At 35.3% G+C, this 25081-nt stretch overlaps 1 protein-coding gene across 3 annotated transcripts; it reads left to right on the top strand.

Annotated features, from left to right (window-relative positions):
* Positions 1 to 36: 36 nt before the first annotated feature.
* zpax2 (zona pellucida protein AX 2) lies at positions 37 to 16189 on the top strand. Of its 3 annotated transcripts, NM_001044869.3 has the most exons (21): positions 37 to 195; positions 271 to 323; positions 403 to 483; positions 566 to 690; positions 863 to 1003; positions 2986 to 3039; positions 5008 to 5175; positions 5256 to 5352; positions 8083 to 8300; positions 8370 to 8520; positions 8593 to 8801; positions 8879 to 8996; positions 9361 to 9563; positions 9998 to 10112; positions 10198 to 10364; positions 10435 to 10529; positions 11911 to 12041; positions 12429 to 12618; positions 12693 to 12849; positions 15685 to 15793; positions 15862 to 16189. In NM_001044869.3, exons 1-21 carry the CDS (start codon positions 176 to 178, stop codon positions 15930 to 15932), a joined length of 2673 nt encoding a protein of 890 aa, NP_001038334.3. In that variant the 5' UTR covers positions 37 to 175; the 3' UTR covers positions 15933 to 16189. The 3 variants fall into 3 exon arrangements, with proteins under 3 accessions (NP_001038334.3, XP_073788812.1, XP_068071576.1); XM_073932711.1 differs by having other exon boundaries at positions 124 to 195; positions 8370 to 8801; positions 15862 to 16188; XM_068215475.2 differs by having other exon boundaries at positions 124 to 323; positions 15862 to 16188.
* The last annotated feature ends 8892 nt before the right edge of the window (positions 16190 to 25081 follow it).

The following is a 25081-nucleotide window of genomic DNA, read 5'->3' as shown; positions in this document are numbered from 1 at the left end:
TAACCCTCAAAACTCCACACCTAGTTGGACGGAGCTGTTGGACCTGCTCACCTGTTTGCAATTTCGCGCAATCAGACGGAACGCGCGTGCGCACTAATTACCTCTCTCATCCCTCTCGCGTTTGTGTAGAAAACATAACTTTGACGGTTTATATACACTTTAAAAGAATCCAAGAATGAGGTGCTTTGAAACAGGGTATGTGTGGGGATGTTTAAATATTAAGGTTTGGACCACGAGGTGTTTTGATTATTATTTTTTTCATGTTTGTAGAGCTTTATGGCTTATGACCACACTAATAAGTACGTTTGCGGATACCTTTGAAGGTAAGCCTTACTATCGGTGTAAAATAGCTTGAGTCAAGTGTGTGTAATAAACTTAATGGATGCATTTCTTTGATTGCAGAAATTCAAGCTGAATGTCTTGGAAACCGGGTGCAGTTTACCCTCCCTGGTTCTTTGAGTCTTCTTGAGGTTTATGCAGTCAGTAAGTTGATTGACCTTTTGCCTGCGTGCCAGTGAGTTTAATACACCCAGCACTCAATTCAGACCTGCTCTGGTTGTTTCAGATAACACCCAGACAGTCCTTCTCACACCTTTCCTGGCGGCTCAGTGTGGATACACACAGAAATCTGATCCCTGGGGCAATATGATAGTGTCAGCTTCCCTACAGAGCTGTTTTGCAGAGAAACAGGTTGTGTCTAACTAAATGCTTAAAATTTTTAATTTTAAGCATTTACCAAAGTCTAGTTTTGAAGCTATGGTTTATATGTAAATATGAAAAAAAAAGAAAGTATTTAAGAAGAAAATACTTTTGTTTTAATCTCTAATTACACTTACCCAACCCTTTTATGTTTTTTCTGAAGGGTGACAAGGAAATTAAAGTAGCTATGAAGTTTAAACTGTACAAACTCTCTACGCTGTCTGAGAAAGTCCATGAAGTGTCCAAGTCCTGCAGTTACACCATGGCATCACGTGAGATTCTGTGTGATACCAACTTCATGGAGGCAAAGAAACTCTTTATTTGCATCAACTTTTGCTATTTTTTGGATGTTACAGTGCTTGTGTGGTTCGTGTGCATTAAAGGGATATTTTACCCAAATCTAAAAAAAATTGTTTACCATTTACTGTGCCTTGTTCCAAACCTTTATAAGATTCTTTATTCTGTTGAACATAAAAAGATATTTTGGAGAAAGCTGGAAACCCATGAACATTGATTTCCGTTGTATTTGTTTTTCGTATTATGTATGCCTGTGATTATTAATTTTCATTTTTATTTAAATTATTTATTTTGTGTTCACCAGAATAAAGGAACTCATAAAGGTTTGGAATTACATAAGTGTGAATAAATTTTCATTTTTGGGTGAACTATCCCTTTAAATTTGACCAATGACAGCTTTATGGTTGGCGTTTATGCTGCGTTCCAACCAGTCAGAGGTATGGAACTTTAAAATGTCCAACTTCCACCTTGACGCGTTCTTGTCCATTGTGTCACATTTTCACTCAGTGAGATATGAATGTTTCATAACATGTTATTGTGCCAATTATGACTAACAAAATTTTTTTAGAAAGTGATAGCTGCTCTTTTTAATACAGCTAATGTTAAGCAAAAGTTTCTGTATATTGCCCTATAAATCTAATATAATTTTAGACAAACCCTTTATTAGTAGGGTTCATGCTCATTTTTGGTTGTAAACGTACTTAAATTTTTTTATGCATTTCACATAAGCTAGCTTGTGTTTAGCAGAACTAATCAGATGCTAATCTTGGTTTAGCAGAACTAACTGTTGAAATCAAATGATGCATCTCATGATCTTTTATCAGCCTCAAGTCCAACTTCTTGTAGCTTTCTCGACAATTTCCAAGAACGAAGTACAAAAACTGTGTTCAGTGTTGTTTGAAATGTGTTAGTTCCTGGAGAGCAATATTGCTGCAATGTCTAGCTTCAATCTTAATTAAATGGAGCTAATGAAGTCTTTTGGGCTTATTTTGGGATTATAATAATAATAATATTAAAAATAATGATACAAACAAAATGTCATATTTTGGGGGCTTGGGAAGTCTTGCAGCATGTGTTAAATCTAAAGTAAAAATTGTTATGTTATGATAGGAGTTATGTTTGATTTTCAGCTTTGTCTACAAAAAATTACTAAAAAGTAACTATCAGCTTTTAACAGGCACCAAAAAAATGCTTGTATCTTTCCAGTTTTAGCATTCCTTCATTGGCTTCTTGTTAATTTTATAATTCAGTTCAAGATTTTACTTGTTGTTTTTAAAGCACTGAATGAACAAGCACCTATGTATATTTCTGAATTTATTAACCTACCTATAGTCAACTCCTTTGTCCCTTAGGTCATCATATAAAGTTTTACTGAAAATTCCTCGGTCATTCCTTAAATTGAAAGGAGATAGAGCCTTTGCAGCCGCTGCTCCACAATTGTGACAATACGAGTGCTTCTTCTCTCTCTATTTTTAAGTCCAGACTTAAGACACATTTTTATTCTATTGCCTTTCAAGGCTTTTACTCTTTATTGTGCATTGTTGCTGTCATATTATTATTTATATTACTTTTAATGTTTATTTTACGGTTTTAGAATGTGTGCTATGGTTTTGTTTAGCGCTTTGGTCAGTGCCAAATTGAATTTAAAAGCTTTATAAATAAAATAAAGTTTACTCTGGCCACACCCCTTACTTGATTTCTGAAGAATCATGTGATCTGAAGACTGGAGTATTTTATAGTGCAATAAAATTTTACAATTTTACTGTTTGTACTGTATTTTTGATGAAATAAATGGAGCCTTGGTGAGCAGGAGAAGCTTAATTTAAAACATTTAAATATCTTACTGACCCCAAACTTTTCACCAGTAGTATACAGTACATGTAAAATTTTCTGTCACACATTAAAAAAGTCACTACTGAATTTAATGTATTTTTAACCAATTACAGAACACCAGTTTGTTATACCTCCTTACCTTGTATGTTCTGTCAGGTATCCATAAGGAACGCAATACCAGATGTGAAGGCTGCACCAGTAAAACAGTGGGCAAGTATAAACTCTCTCTTACTTTGTTTACAACTGCACCCTTACAAAGAGAATGTGCAAAGCAATACAGAGTACTATTTCTGAAGTGCTGTTTGCCCATAACAAAACTTAAATTGCTGTTTCTAACTGCAGTTCAGAAACACAATCTACATTCACGCATACAACTTAGTGAAGTTTTATAAGCTAATTTCTAGAGGATCACGTGATGATTGATCGTTGCTAGTCTCTCATCAACAATCATCGAAAAACCAATCAGATGAATACAAGCCTATAATAAATAGATCATTTCATCTTACTTCTTAAATCTTCATTTTGAAGAATTTCCTTGTCCACCCCATCTCCCCATTTTTCCTCCTTTTACCAGGGGAAGCTCTCAAGACCTACCTGATGTCAGACCCCTTTTATGCTAATTGACCAGGCAGTAGTAACTGCTGTGTCTGAAACCGCCTACTACTCAGTAGGTACCGCAATTGAATTTAAACATACTACTCGGTCATTAGAAAAGTATGTTCTATACAGTATGAATTTAAAAAGTATGAATGGAATTCGTACCTACTACAACTGCCATTTTGTCATGGTCACGTGACCTACCGTGTCAGTTGTGTCGCTTTACTCCCATTCATGAATTCTCTTGCGGGCATCATGCGGATTGCGCAGCGTGCATGGGATATGCACTCCAGAATCTCGCCTATGAATTCAGAAATACTACTCTGCTCGCATACTGATTTTAGCGTACTATATAGTATGGAAGTATGCGGTTTCAGACGCAGCCCTAGGCTCAATCTACGAGCTCAGGATTCTCTACTGGGACAACATGCCAAACCTGCAATTAGTATCAAGCAATAGCTAAGTGTGAAATCTTGACATGGTCATAGGAGATGAGCTTGATTTAATAGGGAATGATACACAACAGTACACTCCATAAGATCATCCAGAGAGCGACTGTGGAGAGCAGTGTCTCTATTTTCAAAAGTTTGCATTTTAGTTTGTCTAAACTGAAATGGAAAAGCAGTGTTTTCAAACTAACAGCGTCTTTAGTGTTTTAAGGATTTAAGGAAGGTTTGTTTGCATAAGGATGCCAGATAACTGAGGCTTATTGCACAAAATAAATTGGAAAATATACTGTTAGCATTGGTGCAGTTGTGCAATGGTTGTTGGACAATTTATTGACAACCTGCAGCAATGGTTGGAGATTAAGCAGCACTTTATAGTTTTTCCTGTATATAATAGTGAATGTTCAGCCAAATTTGAACTCTTGAATTTTTTAAAAAGTGAATTTTGTAAAGAAAAATGAAAAAAAAAAAAATCAAAATTGCATTTTAAATTTTATATTTTATATTTTCAAACATACTGAATATATTGAAGGTGGATGTTTTAAGCTTAATTTGAAGTATTGAATTTAAGTATAAAAATGCAATTATTGAATCTCTAAAAATAAATATTCAAAGCTTAAATAAACAGCTATAGTAAAATTCAGGACCTAAAATAAAATGTCTTGAAATTTATAGCCTTAAAAAGGAAACACTTTTTAATTCAGTGCATTTTTTTTGTTCTTGTTTTATATTATAGACACACCTGCCAACACTTGCACTTTTTCCCATGAGTCTCCTGTATTTCAGACCCATCCATTATTTTATTTCTCTCGGAAAACTCCCATAAATTCACCGGTCCTCAGCTTTTTGGTACAGTCTGTAACACGCCAACTGTGCTATAGATTTGATTGCAGCGGCCAGCCGAAACCCGGCTCCATAGTACAATCCATAGTACAGTTACTAACACCGCAGTCCAGTTCAGTGCGTTATTCAGACACGGTGAATAACCCCCACCCCTACCCCTCTTTTTTCCCTGGATTTTCAAAAAACAAATGTCGGTATAATTATAGATGATATTTGGTATTCATTTACTTCCATAGTCTGTTTTCATGCAATTCTTTTTGTACACATCAAATATGCAGTGTCATTGTAACAGTCCATAGATATGCCTAACTTGAAACTCTGGAGGATTATTCTGTTCACCCCTGAAGAGAGGGCTTTTGATAAAGAGACTATCGAACAGAAGGGCTACAGTCTTTACAGTTCTCCAACGCGACTGGTAATGCGAAGTCCTTACAACATGGCGGAAACCTATGCCCGACATGTAAGAACTGTCTCATATATCAGTTGATTAAAGCGTTTGTTTCTCTGTAAAGCCTGAAGTGCTGCATCTTACCTTGTCAGATTGAAGAGATTGATATGATGGTGTTCAAATCAGTGGTCTTGTTCCGAGAACGCTGGATGATGACTATAGTGGAGTCTGCAGCCGTTTGTCCAACAAGTAAGATTTCGTTCATTTGCATTTGTGTTATTTAGACTATTGATCACCCATGGCCCATTTTTGTTCATTCTTTGTACATGGATTACTCGGTTAGGTGGATCTGGTTATTGAGGAATTGGCACCATTCAGGATTGTTTGTTCTGCAAAACTCATCCAGGTTATCTGTAAGCTAAAACTTTCTCCATAGCAGCTTATTTCATATAAACAGGATTAGATTAATTTGAGTTGATAGTCTAAGTATGTACCAACTTTTGTTACAAAAGTACTGCATAATTTGAGGAAAATTACAATGTGATTTCTGAAATTTTGAGTTGTTTAAAATAATTAAAAACTGTTGTGTTATCTAGACTAATAGGTAAAGTACAAAAACAAGGGGGCAGTTCCTTTTTCAAGGGGTTCTTATAGATCCCTTTTTAGTGACTTGTATGTACACTTTAGGTACCAGTCTATACTTTTAAGATATCAATATGGACCTTTTGGACAAAAATGCAAACTTTGAAAAGTGACCGCCCCAGCTTTAAGACAATATCTTACAGTGCAGGATAATAGACATGGGCAGTATTCTTAATGAGAAAGAATTATTCCTTAACCAAAAAAAAAAAAAAAGCCAAAAAAAAGTCATTCCTATGCATTTTTGACTCGTCACCTTAGAATTATAAGGTTCTACCTGCGTTCTGAATGATTTTGAGATATTCAGCTTTAAAGTTTTTGCATTCCATATAGCAAACAATATTTGTGTAACAGTTCTGTTTCATACATTAACATGGCAGAGTCTAAAGGTACTCTAAATGTAAATTATCAAAGTTCTCTTACATTTGCAAATTGAAGAAAGAAACACTGTAAATACAGATAAAACCTTCTAATACTGAAAAGTAATTTTCTGCTTGGAATTATAAGGTTCTATCTGGCAGATCATTCATTGAAGCATTACTTTTCAAGAAATACTATAAAAAATTTAATTATTTGGTGTTGTAACAATATGTTGATGCTCGAGAAAGTTACATCTGTGCTTTCTATAACATTTATTTATTGCTTTAGGATTAATATTTTTACTTGTTCAAATTCACCATACAAGGCTGTGCTAAATATTTTATCCAGTGCAGATGTTAATTTTATGTAATTGATATAGTCATAGTTATTAAACTTTATGCTTTATATCATTTATTTAATTATATTTATTATATTTTATGCCATATTTGTTTAATTATGTTCCATGAAAATTTTTTTGCCCTTCAAGGCTTAATAATAAATGTAAAGACTTTAAAAGAAAATTAGACTATAAGCAAATTAGTTTAATATACACTGAAAAGTGTTTCACTTATATACACAAATAAAAATATTCCACATATAATATATACATTTTTTAAAATTCGTTTTCAACAGTGTAAAATTTAACTTTTAATCTCAATGTTAAAAAATGCTTCTCAACCATCACATTTACACACTTCTCAGTTTGTGTGGTGCGGCATTATTTAGCCGACTCCTGATTTGTATGATTTTTTGTGTTTCTTTCTGGTCATTCCAGAAATGCTTTGTGCCACATGATTAAGAAATTTGAATACTGTGACAGAAAATTTGCTCAAATGGCAAAACTAAATTAATCGTAAAATGCCATACTTTTAGCAGAAAGTGTAAGGGCTGTACTATTAGCTTGCCACAAATGTGGAAACACATATGGAATATGTGTTTTATTTAACAAACATACAATTTAATCATACAATTAATTTCATTTACTGTAAATATTGTCGCATTGTGCACGTCACTATCTCTGTATTGATGATCATGATTTTAGGGTTGGATAGATCTGTTCTTCACAACAAACATTAATCTCAGATCAATTCGTTCGGATATTTTTATTTTATTTATTTATTTATTTTTGTCTGATTTGCAGAACATGGCCAGAGATAAGTTATCACGATTAAAAAGATTCCAGGATCTGCCAAATTACCTTAATGAAACATTAGGCAACAACCATTTAGAGAGTAGCTTGTCTATTGCCAGTTCATATAATGAAAACACTCCTTTAATATCATCCTTCCCCTCTCCACTACCTTGTTAATAAAGCTAAAGTACTAAATGCACAACAAGGAAGCTAATTCGCCAACTGTGCCTTTACAGTGGACAGCTGTTGGCCGCCAACCTGATTTCACCAAGAAGAACATGTTCCTGGATTAACTGCTATGTTGATCCAGGAAAAACCTTCCAATCAGAATAAAGGATATGCATTTATGTTAAGTTTAGGGTTAGGCTTACGCACTTCTACATGATTGTTATTCAACTATTACTCCCATCTGATTTTGAAATAATTTACAGTTATGGTTGGGTTTAAGGGTAGTGAATAGGTACAGATTACATTATTGAACAAAAAGGATGTTCTAGGATCAACATGGATGTTAATCCAGGATCATATTGTACTTTGCAAAATCATGACTTGCATTGTAAGCCTTAAACAACATAACCCTGTTTTGATGACTCTTAACAACTTCATTGCTGCTGAGCAATCACCATCTGGTTTGAATTTTTCTTAGAGCTCCAAGTCGGTCATATGGGGATATCAAAGTTGGTGTTGACCAATCTAATGGATCCAGATCCATTTTTATTTTTTTGCCATTCTCAATCCGAAATTCTTAGCAACATTGCTCTAAAAGTTGTACTGTTCATCACCTTTAGGTCATTTAAGCAAGACAAAGAATTGACTCCCAAATTTCTGTTTGACTGATTAAATTTCAGGTGGAGCTTCTGTTGAGGGGGACACTATTTTTTGGCGCCTTCCTCTGCGCATAACTCCATTGGTGTCCTCTGAATTTGAAATCCTGGAGGTGCATATGGGTGTTAATGGCAGAAGGCTAACACCCAATGAAATGGCCAGCCACAGCTATAACATGAGATTAACAGAATCCCATGTAGTTGTTGGGATTCCCATCGGGGCACCTGATGGATATTTCAAGGTTGAGTTTTTTTAACTTGTCATTTTTGTGTTTTGCTTGATTAAATTGACTAACCTGTTTTAATTACAGAGCCATACTCTTAAGGATCAGTATCATATCAGTTACACCATAGAGCCCATGCTTGAGTTACTGTGGCGGGAGGGAGTCGACAAGACCAAATATACAGTCTTGTTCCCCATGACCACTCCTTTGACACCATGGCCACCTCAAATCGCAGACAGTGAGTGTTGTTTTTTGACCAGAACAGATTGTTTTACTTTATTTGTCAGTATGCTTGTTTTTATGCGATCAGAAACTGAACCCGATCAGAAGATGTTTGATGTGTTTTTGGGGTACTTCCTACCTGATGTGGAGCTGCTGAGTGTCACCATTGGCTCTGAATTGATCACTGTTCCGGAGCTCATTTTTAAAGGAATTGTGCTACAAGAGCACAGCTTCCCCAATGATACAAAGGCCTTTTCTCTTCAGATTCCCTTCTCTGAACCACATGTCCAAATAAAGGTATGTATTTTAGTTTTGGTTCAGGAAGCCTTTTTTAATTTGGCATGGGTTAATATACTGTAGTTGTTTCAATGCAGAAAGTTCACCTTGATAAAACAACCTACACTCTTCCTGTTGTCTTTGGATTCACTGTCTTGCCTGATCATTCATCATTTTCACACTCGGCAGAACTAGAAACGTCTGTAACTGACACTGGTAAGACCTCTTGACTGATGTGAGAACTATAAAGATGTGCCATGTCTTGCTCCTGAATATTTTCGTTTGTGTCAAGGGGTCACATTATGGCAGGTTGGAATGATCCATATAATGGAGTTATGCATGTCACATTTCAGGATTGTTTCTAGTAAAGGGTTTAACAATCGTTCACCCACAAATAGAAATGTTCTTGTAATTTTCTCATCAAGTGGTTCTAAACCTTAAAGTGATTTTTTTTCTTCTTCTGTTGAACAGAAAATAAACTTTGATATGCTGATTCTTTTTTCTTCTTCTTATTTCCTTGTTTCTTTTTCACTTTTCTTCAACTTCTTTAACATCTTCAATTTTTTTTTTCCCCTTGCAGTACTTCCAAAAGCAGAGGGAAGCTGTCATCAGGACCATTTTGACATGCATGTTGCTTTTGGAAGTGTTCCTAGTTCAGAGTTAAAGATCAAACTGGGACAAACAGAGCTGAATGATGAAATTTTGCAGCAGTTTGAACACCATTTAAACAAAACCCATCTGACAATAGTTGTGCCGTTCCTGTCCCCGGTTGTGGCTCTTGAGGTATTTTTCTGATCTCCTAGGATTTTCTCCTTGTACTGATAATGCTTTATACAGTACAGGTCTCAGGTTGATTTTAAATTAGGGGTGCCCAATCCTGTTCCTGGAAATCTACCTTCCTGCAGAGTTCAGCTTCAACCCAGACCAAACTAAGTAGAATCTTAGAAGCACTTGCTAATTAAAGACGTGTGCTTGATCAAGGTTGCAGCTAAACTCTGCAGGAAGGTAGATCTTCAGAACCAGGATTGGACACCCCTGATTTAAACCCAATTGCTTCTTTTCTCTCTCTCTCTCTCTCTCTCTCTCTCTCTCTCTCTCTCTCTCTCTCTCTCTCTCTCTCTCTCTCTCTCTCTCTGCGCAACGCATAAATGCATATTTGTTTACTATAAAATTTTGTCTTAAGACTTTTGATTTGATTTTTTTTCCTGTTTTTGAAGTCAGTTCAGTTGACTGGAATTGAAGGAAGAATTGATGTGAAAATGTACAATTCCATGAATAACTGGAAATTTAATGATGTCTCCCTTACATGCACCTTTTTGGTAAAATTATCAGGTAGGTTCATATCTTGTCTGTCTTCCCTGATGATTTCTTGTTGCTAGTTTGCAATAGTGAGTTTCTCAATCTGTTATTGTACCAGAGTGTTTTCCTAATGGAACGGTTACTGTGGTGCTTCCCAAACTGGAATCGGTGCAGTATCTTCCCGGTGAACTTTCTTTAAGGGACCCCACTTGCAAACCCTACTACAATGAAGACCACTTTGCTTATTTTCGCTATAATGTCACCAGTTGTGGAACCACACGAAAGGTACATTTGTGGTACAAGGGGACTTGTCAAGTACTTGTAAAGCTGTGGTTACTAACTCTGTCTTATTCAGTTTGTTGAGGACACCATGATATACGAGAATGAAATCACCTCGAAGACTGATCCTTTGCCTCAGACTTCTGAATTGGAACCTGAGCCAGAATACAGGTTAGGAGCTTGAAATTGAGTTTGATTTATTTACAAAGGACATTAAAAAAGCAGGTTTTGAGGTCATTATTATCAAGTGTTTAACCCAGAACAGAAACTAATCTACTTTACATAGAGTCCATCAAGTTGATCATTGTCGCCTGTGAAATCTTGGTTTACTCTTTAATGGTTGTTCGAAGTTGCTAGATATTGGCAGAAACTAGAACACACTGTTGTATATGTAAATCCCAAACATGCTCAATGGTTGACATGTCCGGTGAGTTTGCTGGCCATTCAAGAACTGAGATGTTTTCAACTTTCAGGAATTGTGTACCAATCCTTGCAACTGGGCCCTTGTAACATGACCCCACAGCCATCATTTGTCAGTGGATTCACAATGCTTACATCATCAAACTGTTCAACCCACATGACCCCATACATGCTGTCTACCCTGGATAGTGAAAACCAGGGTTCATCTGTCTTTCAGATGACACTGTAAATTAAGGTACTTACTCTCTGTCGTCATTAAAAAAACACAACCCTGTAACCTTGGTGTCCTGCCCAAATTCCCACTCTGGCCTTAACCATCATGGCCTCCCAGTCATTCCCATCCTATGAATTGGCTCTATCATTGTCTCTCCACTCTACCTACTGTATAACTGGTGTGTGGGGAACGCACTGGCGCCATTGTCCTGCGGCTGCCGTTGCATCATCAAAGTGACAACAGCTCTAGTTGGCGTCCCTTTGTTCAGCATGCCAACTGCACACTCCCTCAACTTGACATTCAGCAACATCGCACAGCCACTGAAGAATAGTGGACTCCCTGGCTCTTTTGAATGATCCACCATCGATTTTTTTTCTAAGTAATTGGGTTCAAGCCCAAATTTGTATCCTAAAGTACAATTGAATAATTTCATACCAGAATACAATGGAATCATACAGGTAATTTTCCTTGTTCTCAAACAGCAGAATTCCTGCAGTTTACCGTTAAGGTTACTACAACTCTAAACACATTTTCTGCCATTTTTTTAAAGGGCCAGTTCACACATTATCTCTTCATGACAATTTCCTTGAGCTTTTCCAGGACAGTCTGTATGTGTAAAAGGGGCTGGAGATTCCAGATGTACACAATAGCCATTTCATAAAGTAATGCACTGTTGACACACAGTTGGGTTCCTGCTGCTTACTGGTAATGTAACTACAACTAATTTCAGAAAAATTGCTAGAGTAAATTTTCCAGTGTTTTTCAAAAGGCCTGCCGGTTCACACATGATCTCTTCATGACAATTTAAATACAAATTTCCAGAAAAGTCTGAATGTGTGAAAAGGACAATTGAGCACCTGTATGCTAGTGTATAACAATCAGAGAAATCCTTACGAAGTGTTACTGTTTCTCAAACAGGTTCATAGTGTCCTGTGTTTATGTTGCTAATGCTACGGAGAGTATGATCTTCCATGCTGTTTCACACTTTAAAGAGCCTCATGCGGATGTGGGGAAGGGTGAACTATCTGTTAGCCTCAAGCTCTCTCAAGGTATGTACACCTACTTTTGCTAGTGGTTTTCTCTTAACAGCAAAACAGTTTTATTTGTTCCCTATTTAGGTTGATGTACAGTGGTCCCTCGTTAATTGTGGAAGTTGTGTTCTAAAAGTAACCCGCAAAATGTGCGAAGTAGTCCACTTTATTTTTTTCCATCATTATAGATGTTTAATGGTGTGAAACTGAATTTACAGACCAAAGCCCAACATTCAATCCCCAACCTGGAGGACCAGGACATACACGCATACAGTATGGGCATGTTAGCTTACCCAACCGAACTAGAGAACATGTCTTTGGACTGTTGGGTAAACCCACATGAACACGAGGAGAACATGCATGTTTTGTTTTACTTTTTTTTTTCTTTTTTTTTTACCCTGCTAGATATGGTCTACAAACTTTTCTATCATGAGGGCGATTACCCACTTTTAAAGTTTCTGAAGCAGCCTCTATATTTCGAGGTGGGTATGGATCACTCCAGGGACTCCAAGATGGCAGTAGGCCTGGAAAACTGTTGGGCAACACTCACCAAGGACAAAGAGTCCAAACCTCGATGGGATTTAATAGTAGATGGGTATGCTTAAGCAATCATATTTTCGTTGAGCATGTTCACTTGACGAGGGTTCAACTTTTTCATCTTTAATTTAGATGTCCTAAAGGACCAGAGCAGACCAAGATCCGACCTGTAATTGCGGATGATCGAATAGACATCCCAGATCACTTCAAAAGGTTTGAGGTTAAAATGCTGGATTTTACAGAGAAGGATAGGAGCTCTACAAATGATGCTGCCAACACGATGAGACGGGTAAGTTGTTTACAGAATTAATAATGGTGACGTTGAATGCTCATTTAAAACAATTTGAAACTCTTCTTTAGGGTCTTTATGAAACTCTGTAACTAATTTTGTTTAAATTTGTCAATGTTAGTGTATATAAACACCCATTTTATAATGTCAAATAAAATATAAATAAAATATATTTATTACACTTTTTAGGATTCCCATTTACAGTTCAGAATTATTAGCCTTCCTGTGAATTTATTTTTCTCAAATTATGTTTAATAGGGCTTGAACTTTCTTACAACGTTTCCTATAAAATGTTTTTCTTTTGAAGAAAGTTTTATTGCAGCTAGAATTAAAGCTGTTTTTATTTATTTAAATATAACTTTATGGTGCATTAAATTAGCCCAGCCAGCATTTGTAGCTGTATTTATAATCCGCTTACTAATGTAGAGTTGATGATTGACAAATAATGATTTAAAGGGCCATGAAACCCCCTTGTTTCAGCAGTTCAAAAGTCAGGAAAGTGGGCGTGTCCAGCTGTTTAGCGTGGAGTGTCCGAGAAGCAAAAGAGGGAGGGGTCTGTAAAAATTTGCATAATAATGGGAGTTTCTGTTTGGGCATGTGCTGATTTTCACAGTCAAAACACACACACACACAGAAGAAACAGAGTGACTGTGTTTACATAGACATCAGTAATCTAATTGACAAATTTTTAAATGGTGGACTTTACCTGCAGTTTGGATCTTTCATTCAGGAATTTTATTCATGCCCCTCGTTACAAACGAGATATTTGATTCGAGGAACTGCTATAAGCATGTATTTTTCATGCAATGTTTGTTACCGCACAGCGAATGAGAGAAAAAAAACCTCCGCATTTCACAGAAACTTGGATGCACTCAGCAGGTAGCGTCAGAAAGCCGCGTGTGTTATTCCTCTTATACCGTCATGTAGAATTTTTACCACATTTTTTAAGTTTGATTGTGGTACTAGCATGTTTACACTTGGTGTAATAATTAGTTGGATTCAAACTAACTTTGCCTTCTGAATAAACAAAGATCACTGGTCACTCACTCACCAAATCTGTAGAGACAGTACAATCAACACCAACTAGAGCCATGTCGTTATTAAGAAAACACAAGCAGCAAATACAGATCTCACCATTTCTAGATGAGAAAAGCTCTCGGGTAAACAATGTTCCTTAGACACGTATTGTTGTCGAGCATCGCGTGCACTGTAATCCACACGTGAGTCCAGCTGCGCTTTCATAGAGGGAAAATGAAAACAAAACCTTCACTGCAGCAAATTATAAAAGCTTCACTGCACCATTGTTTTGGCAACACAACGTGGCATCTCTCTGCCGTCTGAACACTGTAACCTTAATGAAATTGCACAATAGAGTGTGCTGATTGGTTTGATCCAAGTCTAACGCATGCATTAATGCAGCTCACTCGGAGACATAATAAGGTAATCCCTGGTACAGACGTCCAGTCTACACGCTGGAATACGCGCTAAGATCTCATAATCGTGACGCTGCTTAAATTCATTTCAAACTGGAAGTATGAATTTGTTCGAAATAACGCAAAACCAACTAATTTTCACTTTTTTTGTGAAATGTGTCCTAATAGTGTTTTTAGCAGCATGGTACACATAAGACTTTCAACAGCTCAAAAAATGTGTTTTGGTGTTTCGTGACCCTTTAACTATTTGATAATGCTTAATAAATGATTAATGGGGTGTAGTTATTATAAAGGATAACCAATTGTACAACTCTTTTTAATATTTTTGTGAAAACCATTTACTGATATCAAAAGGGGGATTAAAAGGTTAGCTCACTCAAAAATAAAAAAAATTCATTATTCAGCTAATGTCAATCCTTCAATCATTTTCAGAACACATATTTTAGGTCATAGGTCTCAAACTCAATTTCTAAGTTGCAGCATTTTTAGACATTCTTAATGTCTGAAGATGAACTAAGCTCTCGGGGGGTTAGAATAGCATGAGGTAAATTATTAATAACAAAATTTGTAATTTTTGGATTAACTATTCCTTTAAAGTTTATTGTCTACAGAACAAACCACTGGGTAACACTTTATTTTGATGGTCCATTTGAGTATTAGTAGACTGTTGGCTTAATATCTGATGAGACTGCTCCTTCAATAGACATTTAACTGACTATTGGAAACTTTGCAAGTACATGTCAACTTAAACTAACCTTAACTTAACAGTCTACTAATAATCTAATGAGAATTAGTTAACATTACTTAAATTTAACAAATGGACCATCAAAATAAAGTGTGACAATCCACAGTTATACAATGACCTGTCTAATAGCCCTAACCTTCCTAATTAACCTAGTAAACCTTTAAATGTCACTGTAAGCTAAATACTAATATCTTGAAAAAAATCTAGTAAAATAGTCTGTTGTCATCATGACAGATGAAAGAAATCTGTTATAAGAAATTGGTTATTAAAACTGTCATGTTTAGAAATGTTGAATAAACCAATATACAGTATTGTGGTTACCATCAACTCAGAAAACCACATCATTACACTCTATAATGTTATATTTTACATCACCTGATATTGTTGTCAAATAACAGTTTTCTTGGTTCAGTTTTCAGTAATTGGAGTTTTGTTTAAATAGATATCATGAAAAATAGTTATAATATTAATAATATTATTTTTAAACTAGTAGAACCCTTGTTTTATTATTAGATGTAGGCATTTAAATAAAAAAGCCTTGTGTTGTTTCCATGGTCGCGTACTTCTGTAAAAATAACCAGCACAGTTCTTTTGGTGTCTAGTAAATGTACATGAAGCTGAAAATCTTGTAATGTTTAATTTACATTACCAATGTAGGTGTTTATCCATTGTGACGTTCTCATTTGTCATACTGAAAACACTGCTGATGGACGCTGTTACAAACAATGTATGAGTCCTCTCAATCCACAGATCAGCTCAAGTCGAGGTAAGAATTGAAATTTAATTCAGGTAGAAGTAAACCCAGTTTCTCATCTTTGATTTCATTTTCTACAGTTCGCAGAAGTTCACGCCTTTCAGAGGAAGACCTGCGGCATGTTTCTTTAGGCCCAATTCTGTTGATATGAGCGTGTGTCAGTTTTCCAGAAACATGCTTCAGGCTCATTTTGAAGCTGAAACAAATTATTTTTAACCACCACTTGATGCGAAATGAGACTCTTGTTGTCATGAAAATGAGATTTTGGACCTTTTCCAACAAGTTCTGTGATCAATCATCTACTTTTACACACACAATAAAAGCCTGTCACACTGGCGTTGCAATTAATGTAGATGTTTTGGTTGTCCACAAGATGGCGTTTCGAGATAATAAATCTTTTTAACCCAGGTTTTTGTGGATTCACGTAATTAATGACTCCGTGTTTGTCATCATGGGTGGTGTGCTGGAGCACTTATGTCTTTAAATTTATAAAGACTAATTAATCTTTTCATTGGTGGGAAAATGGTAAAATACTAAGCATATAGCATATAAAATCTTAAGAATGTAGGCTATTAAAATGTACAAATGTGATGATTAAAGATGGTTTAAGGCTGACCAAGCAATCAAATTTTTTTTCTTCTGTACTACCAGTCTATGATGCCTTTTGTTATTAACATTAAAAAATAAATAAATAAAGAATTGTCGAACGCAAGTATAAACTATTGCTAACTTTTGTGGGAGAAATGTCATTTATACAAAATATGATAATTCAGCATAACCAGTATATTTCTAAGGAATTGGAAAAAATTATTTATTCTTTATGCTAAGAAATTAAAAAAAAAACTAGTAGTTTGAAGGGCATTGACCAAATGTAAAGTTTACAACTATAATTGTTGTGTATTTGATTTAATAAATGTTGACTTTTTAATGTGTTAAATTGTGTTTCATTATCATGGATGTATGATTACTTGTTGAATGAGATTTTTTTTTCCTTTATTTTTAATGTCTGCTAAAACTGTTTAGGCTCAAAGAGGGCAAATATTTTAAACTTTTTAAATGTATTTCATTGTCCAAACATCAGCAAATGACAACTGTTCCAGCAAAGCTACACTGTTAAATAAAATTTAAAAAAAGATTTTGTACAGTTTTATGATTAAAAAAACTGCATTTGTTGTGGCCTAACAATAAAGTTAAAAATACAACAGCAATGTAATATAAATAAATTTTTTTTTTTTTTTTTTTTTTTGCTTTAGTAGTACATTTCTCAGATCAGAATTGAAAATTTCAAAACAGTAAATATATTTCTCAAAACAATGCATACAAATAGCAAAACACCATGGATTACCATCAAAAAATAAAAAATTCTCTCAAAACGCAGTTTCTATGTCAAAGAATGTGTCCGAATGACAAGTCCTGCTGTCAGTGTTAGGATAAGACAGGCAAATTATTTGGTCATGTTGTCAATATAACAGTGTTCTCTGTAGGGCTGGTTTGATGTTTTTTGTTTTGCTGTTTGTACTTTAATTTGCTGCCAGATCTTGTCATTGTAATACAAAAAGGAAAGGACAGTATAAAGAACAAACAAACAAAACAAAAGTAGAAATGTGAACACGGGACAGTCTCCTTCGAGATATATTTTTATTAGAGACGTCAAGATTCACCTGTGAGAAATTTACCAATTGTAAACCAATTTAGATAAATTGTCTATTAGAAATGCATAGAAAAATTCTTCTTGACAAAATGTTATGACAACTTAAGCCATTTTTCATGTAAAGGCTAAACTATACGTTTTCTATGAAGTTATGCCATGAATAAAGGATGTGGGCTGTTCAACAGAGACCAAAATAATACATTTTGACCAACATGACAAGCAATTAATAATGTAGGACACATCAGGGAATTGCACATAATCATCTGCATCGATGTACGCAAGCATTTGTAACTTGTTTAAAGGAATGAGAAACAGCTTTTCTGATAGGCACAAGTGAAACCATAATCTGAAGATTGAACAGGTAGTTTTGAGAATTTCAATTCTGACCTGAGAAATGGATCAAAGCGACTGAGGAAAAACTGTGAAAAAGTGCAAAAAAGAAAGCCTTCAATGGGTTTAAAGGGCACCTGTTACCCTTTCTCAAGATTTCTTTTGTGTTTCCAGAATGTGTCTGTAAAGTTTCAGCTTAAAACACCTATCAGATTATATCTTTCAGAACATAATTTTTTTTGCTCTGAACACAATGTAACTGTTTTTGTGGACTGTACCTTTAATGCTCCCCTTGACCACCGTTCCTACCTGCAGAGTGCGCCTCAAATCTCTGGCTGCATCAGATAAACAGCACAGTGACAGACATAAAGGAAGTAGATCTCTCGTAATGTATGTAAGAAATACTATAGTAAGAACTTTTTTATTTATTTGACGTATTTGTTGTGGAGTTAATTTAAACCTTTCTGCAAAGATGAGTCAATGTCGTTACAAAGTTTATTCACATATGCGCACACGATTAACTTTGCACTGTTTTTGCACAGCAAATGTGACGGGAAACATGTTAATATCCACACCTGTACAGATATCTGTTATGTTAATGTACAAAATAGGCCTGATTTAAAGTCCACAAACTGGGACAGAAGCATCTACTTTTATAATTCTACTAATACACGGCTGTGGTGATAAAGTAAAGATGGTAAAATCACTGTAAATGTTTGCAAACATGCACTGTTTTAAAATGTGTAAAAACTCACTGTTGATCACATTTGATGATTGATAATCACAGAGAGCTGAACAGGGGACTGTTCTTCGTACGTGGATTACTCGATTAGCTGGATTTGGTTTTTGACGTTTTGACATGATCCAGGATCGTTTCGTTCTTCAAAACTGATATGAGAGTTGTTGTCATAGCAACAGTTCTGCTAGCTCAAACCTGGTCAGAAGCAGGTTTAATTCATATAAACAGGATTAGATCGGCTCAATTCAAGCAAAGATAATAAAGTATGTACTGAATTCTGATATTTTCTTACAGAAGTAGTTATATACACCTGGGAAAATACAAGTTTTTTTTAAGTCTATATAAAGTTATAGATATTAATAAAATAAATAAAGTTATATATTAATAAAACTTTTGCAATCTGCACCCCCGAAATGAAAGTACAAAAACTGCCACCTGGTGGTGCAAAGAGAAAACTTTTTAGATCGCTTTAGTACAGTTTGAGTATGATAATAGAAATGCACAATGTGTTTTTTTTTTTTTTTTTTTTTTTTAAAGCAACAAAACATTTATGCAGTCATAAACATGTTGTGACAGTTAATATGACTGTGATGCTTCATAAAAGTTGCAGACGCCATTACCAATATCAAAATGCTTTTGTAAACATCCAGTTGTTCTTTACACCAATTAAAAAAAAAACAAGATCCACACATTCACACATACATCAAAAAAGTTTTTTCTTCCATTCGCCATTCTTCCATAAAATGTAACTAGACTACAGATATCGATGTAAGCATAGTCAGTAGTGTCTTCAAAGTAAGTAAAAGATCCAGAACGGCATCCTGCTGTTTTGATTCAAAGGGCAATATTTTGTCAGACGGCTCACCGGTCAGGTATAGCTTGCGTAGAATAGACCTAGCTCCCAACCCAACTTTGAGAATAGATTAACGGCGATATTTTTTTAATCACGTGATCACAGTCCCATGTTAACGCAGCACATTAACACCGATAACGGCCCACCACTAATTAAAATGTAAATTGATATACACACCAAAATATTATTATGCTGTTTTTAAAACTACTTGTATAAAATGAGCTGCAACAACAAAATTCTTGATATTTTTTTACAGACAGCGTTTTTATTTGTTCAGTTTACTTGAATTTGTAAAAATAGTAATGTAACTTAATTGTGTGTTTGGAAAACATAAATACATTTGTAGAAACAAGCATTTTTACTGTGTCCTGACTCAGACAAAAGATAGATGCTTTTAGAACACTGAAACATGCTTGACTACTGTTCTTACAATTTTGTCCACCACTGTAGCCACTCATATCCTGGTCTTTCCGATGTACTTTAAAGGACTAGTTCACTGAAAATGCACTCATTATTTGAAGAATTTAGATGCAAAAACCTCTAAATGCCATGTGAAATGTTCCCCTAAAGTTAACACTTTTTCAGCCTCATATGTGAATGTTCAGTTATTACACTTTAAAGACAATGAAAATAACTTATTTATAACTATAAACATAAAACACTGAGCGTAAACACACAAGTCTGAGAAAAATGCTAATTTTAGAAGTAAATATCAAAGGCATTTAGAGGTTTTTTCATCTAAACTCTTTATTTATTCACCCTCAAATGCTTCTAAACCTTTATAAGTTTCTTCCGTTGAGTTTTCTTCTTCTGGTGAACTGTCTCTTTAAGTGCTATGTGTTCTCTTACATTTGCTTGTGATATTTAGTTCAAATAAAGGTTCTTTTTATTGAATCAATTTCTCATTGCCGTGGGTTAAAAAAGTCGATAACTGCAGGCTTTTTATCATATTTTCTTCTGTTACACTTCAAAATGAATCGTGGTGTATATGAACAGCATATGACCAGCATACGACCAGCATATGACCTTCTTCCATGAAGATAATAGATGACTATGTGAGGCACTGTAATAGTAAACAGATTCTGGTCAATGGACAAAATTAATGCACTTTTTTTTTCTCATGAAACCTGGGATAAGTTAAAGTACAGTGTTGGCTGTTGTATTATTGTTTCCTTACAAAATGTTCTGCGACAAAAATTAACTGATGAAATACAAACTCTTCACTTCTGAAACAAATACTTTGTTTTTGTTAATAAAACCTTTTGCTTTCATATTGCATCAGAATACAAGAACTTATTACATGCAAATGTTCTGGTTATATAAACATACTTGATGGAAGAATGTTCACAGCTATAAACATATTCTGAATAAACATATTTAATTTAAAGGTGCTGTAAAGTTTTTTACTCTTTGAAAGCTTAACAGTACTATAATATGTTTGCAGATATTTAAGAAGCATGCCAAGTGAACATTCATTTTTATCTGCAAAACAATGCTGAAGTCAGATATTCTGCTTTGAAAATGTGTGTTCCGTGCCAGAATGGTTGTCTTTGTTTTGGTCCCTTGAACCTGCCTAATGCCAATATAGCCAATAATATTTCAGCACCCCAGATTGCCTTGGTGGAAAACTGTGTATTTCATTCATTCATTCAGAAAGGCTCTCAAAGTGTGTGTCCGCAACCGAAATGCAACCTTTGGTGGACAGTAGCAGACTCCGAAATGAAACACAGATTCAGAGTTCTACATGAGGTGGTTATTAATTAGCAAATAGTATAAACATTATGAGCGTAAACATTAAGCAGTTTAAATTGTAACCCAATGTCCTAACAACACACTTCGTGAAGAGATTTGCAGTGATAAGCAGTTTGGCTGTTTGCACCAGACGAAACATGAATTTAAATACAGCCATTCAAGCACACAATAGTGCAGTTACTGCACTCCAGTTGAATTTTAATGTTTATAATCTAATAATACATATTAAACCTCTTTAACATTATTAAATGTTGATGGTCACTGATATGTGTTGTCTTGATATGTGTTGTCTTGCACAGTTCTAAAGTTCAAATTTAAACGGTTTATTTTATTATCAAGATCTGAGGTGAACTATCTGTTGCTGTTTTCAGTAATATGGTAATAAATGTAAAATGGCATTTAAACTCACATTATTAGTATTTAACACTAAATAAAGCACATGTGGTGTACCTGAGGCGATCGTTGTCAGTTTTCTGTTGTTTAGCTGCAATAAATAGAAGCCGTTTCTAAAATATTATTTTGAGGTGTTGGGTAGGACAAAAACTCTTTTTAACATGAAAGTATTCTTTCTTTTGCGTGCCGTAGCTTTTATTTAGAACATGATTTAAATCAGCCTTTAGGCTTAATAAGGTGTTGATGTCATCAATCTGGCAACCTGCGCCTGCGTGTGTTTTGAACAAGGAGTGCAATACCTAGTTCGACCACTGGGTGTCAAACTTACATATTGCACCTTTAAAGATTGAATTAATCAAACAATTTAAATTGTTATATGAGCCATAATTATTTATGACTTAAAATTGACTCTGCCACACATTCACTTTTAGGATTGTTTCTACACAAATTTTTATGAATGAGGCCCCAGCACTGTAGACTCCTCGGGATATCAATTTTGTAAAAGTCCTATCAAAACAGCACTCATCTTATTCACATCAGCAAGACTACCGCTATGGTGTTTAAAATCATATTTGCATATTAACAATTCTCTGAGTTTAACTCTAAGAGTTAAACAACTCTTGGCAAGATCTTTTGTTGCATTTAAAGACTTTACACCATACATTACACCAGCACAATATTTTCTGCAATATCCTCATCTTCCTTAGTACAAAATGTGTTCATTCATTCATTCATTCATTCATTCATTTATTCATTATTTTCTTGTTGGCTTAGTTCCTTTATTAATCTGGGGTCGCCACAGTGGAATGAACCGCCAACTTATCCAGCACATTTTTACGTGAATACTTTTGTACGCATATATAAAACGAAAATAATGACATTCATTCAACAGTTTCTTCTTCTCATAGGCAATATATTGTGCATGTTTATAAGCACTGTGCAGTGATGTATACCCCCAGATGCCCACACACAACTTCCACTTATTTAAACAAAGCACAGGCATAACCGAGGTAATATGTCAGAGGCACAACCAAGACTGACATGTGAATAAATTTTAAATCAACATATGACACATTTTGACTTCCCACCTAAAAGGACCAGTTCAACCTAATACTGAAAAATTCTGTCATTATTTACTCACCCGTCATTTGTCACAAACCTGTTTCTTTTTTTTCTGCTGAAAACAAAAGAAGTCATGTTGAAAAATGGTGGAAACCGGTAACCCCTGACTTCCATAGTATTTGTTTTTTCTCACTATGGAAGTCAATGGTTACCGGTTTCAAACATTCATCAAATATACTTTGTTGTGTCCAACAGAAAAAATAAACAGTGAGTACATTTTAATTTGGGAGTGAATTACCCCTTTAATAAAGAACCATTAATGGCACCTTACTGGTTGTTGCTAGAAAGGATATAGCTGCAGAAGGTAACAAGAATTATTTATATTATTTATTAAATTACATATTAATTGTATTTTTTTTAATGTCATTAAAAACCCATTTCACCCATTTCCCAGTGCTGGGCTGCAGCTGGAAGGGCATCCACTGTGTAAAATTATGCTGGATTAATGTGCGGTTCATTCCACCATGGTGACCCTTGATAAATAAAGAAACTTAGCTGAAGGAAAATGAATGATGAATAACGTCAACCCTAAATCCAATGCCCACAGTAATATAAAAACAGTAATTACAGACTATTATTTATATTATTTTTTAATTGTCCCATGTATTGTATTTTACTAACGTCTACCTCTACCCCAACCCTAAACACAACCCTCACAGTAGTATAAAAAATATTAATTATTGTTGCACTGTCAAAAAATAAGCTATATTGATATGAGTATACACAGCTATATCCCATTTAGACTTTACTCGCCTTAATGATTTCTCTCATTAAACTCCACACTGCTATTATTTTAACGCACCTATTTTGATGTCAACATTCTACACACAATACCCCATAATGACAATATAAAAAAAAAAAGTTTTTTTTCTAAATTGTTTCAAAAATCACATGTACATCAGTATTCACAGCCTTTGCCGTGAAGCTCTAAATTGAGCTCAGGTACATTCTGTTTCCGCTGATCATTCTTGAGATGTTTCAGCAACTTATTGGAGTTCACCTGTGGCAAATTCAGTTGACTGGACATGATTTGAAAAGGCATACACCTGTCAATATAAGGTCCCAGGGTTGACAGTAAATGTCAAAGCATAAACCAAGCATAAAGACAAAGGAATTGTCTGTAGACCTCCGAGACAGGATTGTCTTGAAGCACAAGGCTACAGGGAAGGTTACAGAATAATTTCTGCTGCTCTGAAGTTCCAATGAGCACAGAGGTCTCCATCATCCATAGGTGAAAGATGTTTGGAAACACCAACACTGTTCCTAGAGCTGGCCGACCATCTAAGCTGAGTGATTGGGGGAGAAGGGCCTTAGTCAGGGAGATGATCAATAACCCGATGGTCACTCTGTCTGAGCTTCAGCGTTCTTCTGTGGAGAGAGGAGAACTTTACAGAAGGACAACCACCTGTACAGCAATCCACCACTCAGGCCTGTATGGCAGAGTGGCCTGACGGAAGCCACTCCCCTCCTGGGGAGTCTCAGACTCTCAGACCATAAGAAACAAAATTCTCTGGTCTGATGAGACTAAAATTTAACTCTTTGAATTGAATGCCTGGCGTTACATTTGGAAAAAACCAGCCACCGCTCATCACCAGTCTAATACCATCCCTACAGTGAAGCATGGGGGTGGCTGGGATGTTTTTCAGCAGCAGGAACTAGAAAGGGAAAGATGAATGCAACATCATGAATGAAAACCTGCTTCAGAGAGCTCTTGAACTCAGACTGGGGCAACAGTTCATCTTCCAGCAGGACAATGACTCAAAGCACAAAGCCAAAATATCAATGGAGTGGCTTCACAACAACTAAGTGAATGTCCTTCAGTGGCACAGCCAGAGCCCAGACCTAAATCCTATTGAACGTCACTCTGAAAATGGCTGTACATTGTCGCTTCCCATCCAACTTGATAAAGCTTGAGAGGTACTGCAAAGAGGAATGCGCAAAAAGACAGGTGTGCCAAGCTTGTGGCATCATATTCAAAGACTTGAGGCTGTAATTGCTGCCAAATATGCATCAACAAAGTATTGAGCAAAAGCTATGAATATTTCTGTACATGTGATTTTTTAGGTTTTTAGTTTTTAATAAATTTGCAAAAATTTCAAAACATCTTTTTTCATGTTGTCATTATGGGGTATTGTGTGCAGATTTTTGAGGAAATAAATGAATTGAATCCTATTTGGAATAAGGCTGTAGCATAAAAAAATGTGGGAAAAGGGAAGCCTAAAGAATACTTACTGGATGCTCTGTAAAGGCTACTATATAATATACATATATCAATTTATTATATATAAACTTGTTACACTATTTCTTAATATTTTCAATGATTTCTTTTATATCTGCTTCGCCTCTGTTTCTATTCTTATTGTGTTTGTGTTGTTTACACAGAGAGCTGTGGTCAGGACATTTCAGCACCAAACACCCTCATTATGTTTCCTATTCAGCAGCAGGAATTTGTCTTTCTTG

This window comes from Danio rerio, chromosome 20 (genome assembly GCF_049306965.1).
Source record: "Danio rerio strain Tuebingen ecotype United States chromosome 20, GRCz12tu, whole genome shotgun sequence".
NCBI lineage: Eukaryota > Metazoa > Chordata > Actinopteri > Cypriniformes > Danionidae > Danio > Danio rerio.
Note: the sequence above shows the minus strand (reverse complement) of the source record. Positions and strands in the feature narration are given on the sequence as shown.

What these genes read in the sequence shown, in the direction of transcription:
- zpax2 (XM_068215475.2), top strand. Translation starts at nt 176, where the DNA reads ATGAGGTGCTTTGAAACAGGGTATGTGTGGGGATGTTTAAATATTAAG. An exon ending in CGGAAACCTATGCCCGACAT is followed by an intron (nt 5,176 to 5,255) that starts GTAAGAACTGTC and finishes TTACCTTGTCAG; the next exon opens with ATTGAAGAGATTGATATGAT. An exon ending in ACAGATCAGCTCAAGTCGAG is followed by an intron (nt 15,794 to 15,861) that starts GTAAGAATTGAA and finishes CATTTTCTACAG; the next exon opens with TTCGCAGAAGTTCACGCCTT.